The sequence below is a fragment of the Oncorhynchus clarkii genome, chromosome 31 (genome assembly GCF_045791955.1).
Source record: "Oncorhynchus clarkii lewisi isolate Uvic-CL-2024 chromosome 31, UVic_Ocla_1.0, whole genome shotgun sequence".
Taxonomy (NCBI): domain Eukaryota; kingdom Metazoa; phylum Chordata; class Actinopteri; order Salmoniformes; family Salmonidae; genus Oncorhynchus; species Oncorhynchus clarkii.
In genome coordinates this window covers 8419131-8429393 of record NC_092177.1, presented here as the reverse complement: position 1 = coordinate 8429393, position 10263 = coordinate 8419131, and the positions used below count along the sequence as shown (strand labels likewise).

The 10263-nt window shown below is 42.8% G+C and overlaps 1 protein-coding gene across 1 annotated transcript; it reads left to right on the top strand.

Moving 5' to 3' along the window:
* Positions 1–512: 512 nt before the first annotated feature.
* On the top strand, positions 513–5735 carry LOC139390487 (melatonin receptor type 1A like). The gene is made up of 2 exons (XM_071137620.1): positions 513–702; positions 4933–5735. The coding sequence occupies exons 1-2, from the start codon at positions 513–515 to the stop codon at positions 5733–5735; spliced, it is 993 nt and encodes a 330-aa protein (XP_070993721.1).
* Positions 5736–10263: the final 4528 nt, after the last annotated feature.

The following is a 10263-nucleotide window of genomic DNA, read 5'->3' as shown; positions in this document are numbered from 1 at the left end:
GATACAAACCGCTCGAGGTGGGAAGGGTGTGGGAAAGTTCGCTGTGCGCGCAGCAGCAAGATCATTTGATGAATGAAGGATTAAAGACTCCAGATGAATGAAGAGGTTTATGAATACTTTGTAGAGATTAACTGGTTCTGTCACACAATTTTGCCAATGTGAGAGATTTCAATTACCTCTGCATGAATTTACTATTTGCCTACCCATGAATAAGCTGTTGTTCCGATTTTAATAATAATAATATAAAATAAAATATATATTTTTTTGTTCTAATATTTTCTTCTCATTATAAAACATACGTTACAATTAAATCTGCTATGATTCCATTTCAAATCAAAGTAGAAGAAGACAACATTCTTCTTTAAAAAGATTAGTTATCGGAAAAATAACAAATTACTTTCGTGCATTCACTGACTGGAAAGACATACAACTTAAACTCAATGCAAGTCGTCATTGAACGGACAAGGACCATGCAGGACATACTGTCCCTGACGTTAAAGGATGAAGTGAGGATGGTTGAAGATACTGTGGCCCCTAGAAACTCTTCTTCACAAGGGGATGGCAGGGACACAGAGGGGCATCCTTACCCGCTGGTGGTCACTCTACTGGCAACAGTCCTGATCCTAACTATTGTGGTAGACATTCTGGGGAACCTGTTGGTCATCTTGTCTGTCTTCAGGAACAGGAAGCTCAGGAAAGCAGGTAATAACCTATTGCAAGTAGCCACCCAGTCTGTTATTTTCTGTGTTGTTAGTAGTACTATTTTACTGAGGTATCTGTGTTGTTAGTAGTACTGCAGTACTGGGGTATGTGTTGTTAGTAGTACTACAGTACTGAGGTTTCTGTGTTGTTAGTAGTACTATTTTACGGAGGTATCTGTGTTGTTAGTAGTACTGCAGTACTGGGGTATGTGTTGTTAGTAGTACTACTGTACTGGGGTATCTGTGTTGTTAGTAGTACTGCAGTACTGGTATATGTGTTGTTAGTAGTACTGCAGTACTGGGGTATGTGTTGTTAGTAGTACTACAGTACTGAGGTTTCTGTGTTGTTAGTAGTACTATTTTACGGAGGTATCTGTGTTGTTAGTAGTACTGCAGTACTGGGGTATGTGTTGTTAGTAGTACTACAGTACTGGGGTATTTGTTGTTAGTAGTACTACAGTACTGTGGTATGTGTTGTTAGTAGTACTACAGTACTGGGGTATTTGTTGTTAGTAGTACTGCAGTACTGTGGTATCTGTGTTGTTAGTAGTACTACAGAAGCTTCCTGCGAAACTTCATCCAGTTATATTTTCCTGAGCATCATGTCCCACAGAGAGGACTGTAAAGTGAAGACAAATACAGTAGAATAGTTGATTATATTTATATGTATACAGTATCCAGTGATTCAGTCAGGGGTGTTCATATGTAACAGTATAACTTTAGACCGTCCCCTCGCCCATACCCAGGCTCGAACCAGGGACCCTCTGCACACATCAACAACAGTCACCCACGAAGCATCGTTACCCATCGCTCCACAAAAGCCGCGGCCCTTGCAGAGCAAGGGGAACCACTACTTCAAGGTCTAAGAGCAAGTGACGTCAATGATTGAAACGCTATTAGCGCGCACCACCGCTAACTAGCTAGCCGTGTCACATCCGTTACATCAGCACCACCGCTAACTAGCTAGCCGTGTCACATCCGTTACATCAGCACCACCGCTAACTAGCTAGCCGTGTCACATCCGTTACATCAGCACCACCGCTAACTAGCTAGCCGTGTCACATCCGTTACATCAGCACCACCGCTAACTAGCTAGCCGTGTCACATCCGTTACATCAGCACCACCGCTAACTAGCTAGCCGTGTCACATCCGTTACATCAGCACCACCGCTAACTAGCTAGCCGTGTCACATCCGTTACATCAGCACCACCGCTAACTAGCTAGCCGTGTCACATCCGTTACATCAGCACCACCGCTAACTAGCTAGCCGTGTCACATCCGTTACATCAGCACCACCGCTAACTAAGCTAGCCGTGTCACATCCGTTACATCAGCACCACCGCTAACTAGCTAGCCGTGTCACATCCGTTACATCAGCACCACCGCTAACTAGCTAGCCGTGTCACATCCGTTACATCAGCATCACCGCTAACTAGCTAGCCGTGTCACATCCGTTACATCAGCACCACCGCTAACTAGCTAGCTGTGTCACATCCGTTACATCAGCACCACCGCTAACTAGCTAGCCGTGTCACATCCGTTACATCAGCACCACCGCTAACTAGCTAGCCGTGTCACATCCGTTACACATATCCTTTCTTCAACTGATTTGAAAAGCAGAGAGTATTTTGTTCTGGTTTCGGCCACAAGTTGTCAGACAGGAACACTGTTGTCGATACGTTTTGACCCCTTTCACCAGTGCAGTTACTGCAGGCATAGAGGACATCCTGGTTGTGCTACTCCGTAACTGTGCCAGATCATCAGCTGCAGGTCACCCATCACGACGTGTCACGACGTGTCACAATTCAATTTACTTCCTGAAGTGAGCGATCCCTAATGACTACTGATTTATTTAACCTTTATTTAACTAGGCAAGTGAGTGAAGAACAAATTCTTATTTACAATGATGTCCTACACCGGCCAAAACCCGTACGACACTGGGCCAATTGTGCTCCGCCCTATAGGACTCCCGATCACGGCCCGGTTGTGATACAGCCTGGACTCGAACCAGAGTGTCTGTAGTGCCGCAACTAGCACTGAGATGCAGTGCCTTAGACCGCTGTTTAACTGTACAGCACATCTGTGAATGAATGCATCAATGAGATGAGTTGGCTATTCAGTGTGAACTATGGCGAGGCAGAGATATGATGATGCATTACTTCTGTACAAATCCTGCTCTCTTGCACCGGGGGACATGAATCCACCTACCAAGCTAAACATCTATGTAGCCCTCAGCTGCTCTGAGTACACTGTAGATGTCCACGTTGGGGGTTAATTAACTCAGTTTTCAATTCAGGGTATAGGATTTCAAAATTCAGGCTCCTATGTAGGTGTCACCTCAATGAAAGTCCTGTTTTCTGCAAGCATATCTCACGGCTCTAGAGAGACATTTTAAATTATCGAGACAATAAGGCTGCGTTCATACAGGCAGCCCAATGCTGTTCTTTAGCCACTAATTGGCCTTTTGACCAATCAGATCTTTCGAAAAAAAAAAACAGAATTGGGCTGCCTGTGTAAACATAGCCTAAGATACAAACTGCCTAGACACACTATCAATTGAAAAGTTGTAGTGGAGAGGGAGGCTATTTCAGGGAGTTCTACCCCCTTGTTTGATAACCTTATTAAATACACCTCACTGTTTTCTCCTCTCCCTCCCCTCTCCTTATCTTCCTCTTCCTCCCCTCTCCTTATCCTCATCTTCCTCCCCTCTCATCTTCCTCTTCCTCCCCTCTCCTTATCCTCATCTTCCTCCCCTTTCATCTTCCTCTTCCTCCCCTTATCCTCATCTTCCTACACTCTCATCTTCCTCTTCCTCCCCTCTCCTTATCCTCATCTTCCTCCCATCTACTTTCCTGCTTGGCCTTGTCACAGGTAATTACTTGATTATTAGTAAAGTTCTGTCAAAGACAATCATGTAAAGACAATCGTGCGTCGTCTCTCGTGGTAGATTCACTGGCAGCCTTCGCAGAGAGAGGGAGAGAGAGAGAGAGAAAAGGAGAGAGGAGAAAGACAGAGGATAAAGAGAGAGAGGAGAAAGAGAGAGAGAGAGAGGAGAAAGAGAGAGAGAGGAGAAAGAGAGAGAGGAGAAAGAAAGAGGTGAAAGAGAGAGAGAGGAGAAAGAGAGAGAGAGAGAAAGAGAGAGAGGAGAAAGAGAGAGAGAAAGAAAGAGAGAGAGGAGAAAGAGAGAGAGGAGAAAGAGAGCGAGAGAAAGAGAGAGAGGAGAAAGAGAGAGAGAAAGAGAGGAGAAAGAGAGAGGAGAGAGAGAGAGAGAGGAGAGAGAGAGGAGAAAGAGAGAGAGAGAGAAAGAGAGAGAGAGAGAGAGAAAGGAGAAAGAAAGAGAGAGGAGAGAGAGAGAGAGAGAGCGAGAGAGAGAGGAGAAATAGTGAATGTGTGGATTTGTATGAATACCAACCCCATCTATCAGGACACTGATATTACTATCTGACTGGAAGCAATGATTCAACTCATTAGACTCCGGTTCAAGTCAGATCGTGTGTCTGACTCCAGGGGCTATTCAACTCACAACGTGTAAATGTCATGTTTATGTTTTATGTTATTGCACACGTGGATGGGATGCTGTAAATTAAATTAATGAATGAAATAATCTAGCATGCAAGCACTAGCTGATGCTGAAATCCTGGGGGTCTTCATTAACTATTTACAATTATTATCATGTAGTTTTAACACACAAGTCAGTATGAGAATTAACAAGGATCCTCAAATCCCCTGGTCTTTCCCTGTGTACTGTACATACTAATGGGCGTTTTAGGAGGGTTTGGCAAGACAGGAATGATAACAGGGTTTTAAGGATACACCCTTAGAAAAAAAAAAGAAAAAAAAAAAAGAACTATAGTTAATTTGGAGCAACCAGTACATATTAGATAGGGTCGGATTATTTTCCAATAATTATTAGATTTATTACGTTTAGGTGATATTGAATGGTTTTACAAAGAGGATGGGAGACCTTGAACTTCTACTAATGAACGGTCACAGAACAGAACAAAACGGACTATTTAATCTGAGGTATCCTCTGACCCATAGGAAATGCCTGTGTGTGGTGAGTTTGGCTCTGACAGACCTTGTGGGTGGAAATGTATCAATATTTAATTGTTTTTATTCTGTTTTTTTAGATTATAAATGAATATATTTACAAATTAAAAATGGCAGCCCTTGAAAACTGTCCTAACACTCTGAAGATCCTTCCAATCTTATGCACTCTCTGCCCCATAGGAAATGCCTTTGTGGTGAGTTTGGCTCTGGCAGATCTGGTGGTGGCAATCTACCCTTACCCTCTGGTTCTGACAGCCATCTTTCACAACGGCTGGATCGCCGGGTACATCCACTGCCAGATCAGCGGCTTCCTGATGGGCCTGAGCGTCATCGGCTCCATCTTCAACATCACCGGCATCGCCATCAACCGCTACTGCTACATATGTCACAACCTGAAGTACGACAAGCTCTTCTCCAACCAGAACACCGTGTGTTACGTCATCCTGGTGTGGGCGCTGACTGTGTTGGCCATCGTGCCCAACTGGTTTATGGAGTCTCTGCAGTACGACCCGAGGGTCTACTCGTGTACCTTCGCCCAGTCGGTTAGTTCCTTGTACACCATCACCGTGGTCGTGGTTCACTTCATCCTCCCCATCAGTATCGTCACATACTGCTACCTGAGGATCTGGATCCTGGTCTTACAGGTGAGGAGACGGGTGAAACCGGACACGAGGCCCAAGATCAAACCACACGACTTCCGTATCTTCCTGACTATGTTTGTGGTGTTTGTGTTGTTCGCTGTCTGCTGGGCTCCGCTGAACTTCATTGGGCTGGCGGTGGCTATCAACCCCAGACTGGGAGTGAATATCCCTGAGTGGCTCTTCACAGCCAGCTACTTCATGGCCTATTTCAACAGCTGCCTCAACGCAGTCATCTACGGAGTGCTCAACCATAACTTCAGAAAGGAGTACAAAAGGATAGTTCTAATCATTTTCAAGTTTCACTGCAGAGGGTTCGCTAGGGCTTCGGAACTGCACTGCTGAGGGTTCCGTAGGGTTCTGGAACAGCACTGCTGAGGGTTCCGTAGGGTTCTGGAACAGCACTGCTGAGGGTTCTGTAGGGTTCCGAAACAGCACTGCTGAGGGTTCTGGAAGGTTCCGTAGGATTCTGGAACAGCACAGTTGAGAGTTCCATTGGGTTCTGTGACAGGTAAGACTGAGAATAAAACACTGTGCCAGAATGGGGGATGAGTCAAATGATGATGTATTGGTCAAAGTCAGAGCTGTTGGCAATGTCACAATCATCTGTCAGCAAGCTTTGAGTTACAAATTCTGAAACTTTGGGTTTGATCTCACACCTTTTCCATGGGTTGTCTATCTTGCATTTTCCCTGGAAGCGTTTTAGTATGGATCTGAGTGTAATGAAAAGTTGAATGCCAATCTGTTGAAGTACATTGTTTGGTCATGATGTAAATCAACATTGTTACACGTTACAATTTTTTTTACTGCACAACTCAATTCAAATACATATTCAGATGTATTTTATAAGCAATAAACTGCACTTCCATTAAATACCCAATCCTACCTATCCCTTTAAACAATGTCCAATTCAAACTCCACACATTTACTTAATCGAAACAAAGAATGAGGAACAGAAAACAAGAATAAATTAATTAATTTAAAAAAAATTATAGATACAGTTGAAGTCGGAAGTTTACATACACTTAGGTTGGAGTCATTAAGACTTGTTTTTCAACCACTCCACAAATTTCTTGTTAACAAACTATAGTTTTGGCAAGTCGGTTAGGATATCTACTTTGTGCATGACACAAGTAATTTGTCCAACAATTGTTTACACAGATTATTTCACTGTATCACAATTCCAGTGGGTTAGAAGTTTACATACACTAAGTTGACTGTGCCTTTAAACAGCCTGGAAAATTCCAGAAAATGATGTCATGGCTTTAGAAGCTTCTGATCGGCTAAGTGGCATGATTTGAGTCAATTGGAGGTGTACCTGTGGATGTATTTCAAGGCCTACCTTCAAATTCAGTGCTTCTTTGCTTGACATCATGGGAAAATCAAAATAAATAAGCCTATACCTCAGAAAATAAATTGTAGACCACCACAAGTCTGGTTCATCCTTGGGAGCAATTTCCAAATGTCTGAAGGTACCACGTTCATCTGTACAAACAATAGTATGCAAGTATAATCACCATGGGACCACGCAGCCGTCATACCGCTCAGGAAGGAGACGCGTTCCGTCTCCTAGAGATGAATGTACTTTAGCAAGAAAAGTGCAAATCAATCCCAGAACAACAGCAAAGGACCATGTGAAGATGCTGGAGGAAACAGGTACAAGAGAATCTAGTGCCTTGCGAAAGTATTCGGCCCCCTTGAACTTTGCGACCTTTTGCCACATTTCAGGCTTCAAACATAAAGATATAAAACTGTATTTTTTTGTGAAGAATCAACAACAAGTGGGACACAATCATGAAGTGGAACGACATTTATTGGATATTTCAAACTTTTTGAACAAATCAAAAACTGAAAAATTGGGCGTGCAAAATTATTCAGCCCCCTTAAGTTAATACTTTGTAGCGCCACCTTTTGCTGCGATTACAGCTGTAAGTCGCTTGGGGTATGTCTCTATCAGTTTTGCACATCGAGAGACTGAAATTTTTTCCCATTCCTCCTTGCAAAACAGCTCAAGCTCAGTGAGGTTGGATGGAGAGCATTTGTGAACAGCAGTTTTCAGTTCTTTCCACAGATTCTCGATTGGATTCAGGTCTGGACTTTGACTTGGCCATTCTAACACCTGGATATGTTTATTTTTGAACCATTCCATTGTAGATTTTGCTTTATGTTTTGGATCATTGTCTTGTTGGAAGACAAATCTCCGTCCCAGTCTCAGGTCTTTTGCAGACTCCATCAGGTTTTCTTCCAGAATGGTCCTGTATTTGGCTCCATCCATCTTCCCATCAATTTTAACCATCTTCCCTGTCCCTGCTGAAGAAAAGCAGGCCCAAACCATGATGCTGCCACCACCATGTTTGACAGTGGGGATGGTGTGTTCAGGGTGATGAGCTGTGTTGCTTTTACGCCAAACATAACGTTTTGCATTGTTGCCAAAAAGTTCCATTTTGGATTCATCTGACCAGAGCACCTTCTTCCACATGTTTGGTGTGTCTCCCAGGTGGCTTGTGGCAAACTTTAAATGACACTTTTTATGGATATCTTTAAGAAATGGCTTTCTTCTTGCCACTCTTCCATAAAGGCCAGATTTGTGCAATATACGACTGATTGTTGTCCTATGGACAGAGTCTCCCACCTCAGCTGTAGATCTCTGCAGTTCATCCATAGTGATCATGGGCCTCTTGGCTGCATCTCTGATCAGTCTTCTCCTTGTATGAGCTGAAAGTTTAGAGGGACGGCCAGGTCTTGGTAGATTTGCAGTGGTCTGATACTCCTTCCATTTCAATATTATCGCTTGCACAGTGCTCCTTGGGATGTTTAAAGCTTGGGAAATCTTTTTGTATCCAAATCCGGCTTTAAACTTCTTCACAACAGTATCTCGGACCTGCCTGGTGTGTTCCTTGTTCTTCATGATGCTCTCTGCGCTTTTAACGGACCTCTGAGACTATCACAGTGCAGGTGCATTTATACGGAGACTTGATTACACACAGGTGGATTGTATTTATCATCATTAGTCATTTAGGTCAACATTGGATCATTCAGAGATCCTCACTGAACTTCTGGAGAGAGTTTGCTGCACTGAAAGTAAAGGGGCTGAATAATTTTGCACGCCCAATTGTTCAGTTTTTGATTTGTTAAAAAAGTTTGAAATATCCAATAAATGTCGTTCCACTTCATGATTGTGTCCCACTTGTTGTTGATTCTTCACAAAAAAATACAGTTTTATATCTTTATGTTTGAAGCCTGAAATGTGGCAAAAGTTCGCAAAGTTCAAGGGGGCCGAATACTTTCGCAAGGCACTGTATATCCACAGTAAAACAAGTCTTATATCGACATAACCTGAAAGGCCGCTCAGCAAGGAAGAAGCCACTGCTCCAAAACCGCCATAAAAAAGCCAGACTACGGTTTGCAACTGCACATGGGGACAAAGATCATACTTTTTGGAGAAATGTCCTCTGGTCTGATGAAACAAAAACATAACTGTTTTGCCATAATGACCACCGTTATGCTTGGAGGAAAAAGGGTGATGCTTGCAAGCCGAAAAACACCATCCCAACCGTGAAGCACGAGGATGGCAGCATCATGTTTTGGGGGTGTTTTGCTGCAGGAGGGACTGGTGCACTTCATAAAATAGAATGGCATCATGAGGAAGGGAAATGATGTGGATATATTGAAGCAACATCTCAAGACCTCAGTCAGGAAGTTAATGCTTGGTCGCAAATGCGTCTTCCAAATGGACAATGACCCCAAGCATATTTATATTTATTGCCTCAACTCCCTTATCTTACCCCTCATTTGCACTCAGACTTTTTTTGTTTTCTTTTGTTCCTTTGTATTATTGACTGTATGTTTGTTTTACTCCATGTGTAACTCTGCGTCGTTGTATGTGTCGAATTGCTATGCTTTATCTTGGCCAGGTCGCAGTTGCAAATGAGAACATGTTCTCAACTAGCCTACCTGGTTAAATAAAGGTGAAATATATATATATATATATATTTAAATATTCCCAAGTTGTAGGAAAACGGTTTAAGGACCACAAAGTCAATGTATTGGAGTGGCCATCACAAAGCCCTCACCTCAATCCCATAAAAAATTTGAGGGCAGAACTGAAAAAGCATATGCGAGCAAGGAGGCCTACAAACCTGGAGGCCTACAAACCTGACTCAGTTACACCAGCTCTGTAAGGAGCAATGGGCCAGATTTCACCCAACTTATTGTGGGAAGCTTGTGGAAGGCTACCTGAAACGTTTGACCCAAGTTCAACAATTTAAAGGCAATGCTACCAAATACTAATTGAGTGTATGCAAACTTCTGACCCACTGGGAATGTGATGAAAGAAATACAAGCTGAAATAAATCATTCTCTCTACTATTATTCTGACATTTCACATTCTTAATATAAAGTGGCGATCCTAACTGACCTAAAACATGGAATTTTTACTAGGATTAAATGTCAAGAATTGCGAAAACTGGGTTTAAATGTATTTGGCTAAGGTGTATGTAAACTTCCAACTTCTACTGTCTTTGATGCGTTACAATACTTCATTATAAGGTCCAATGGGACTGGTAACGTGGGATGGGAATATCAATTGGCCAATTAGCTGCAACTACCCAATCCTAGGTCCAACACAGTTTGTTTTACTTGTTTAATTCAAATAATAAAATATAAGGACACAATTAAGGAAATGTTTAGTTTTTTCATAGTTGTTAAAAATAGCCAACGATGAAATGAGTAAGGATCGATGCTGGAGACGAGAAGCAGGTACAGGGAGGGAACATTTAATGAAACAACGGACATGAAACAGAACAGGGACAGCGTCTGGACAGGGGTAGAAATAACGACATCAATGCCGACACAGGGAACACACTTAGGAGCA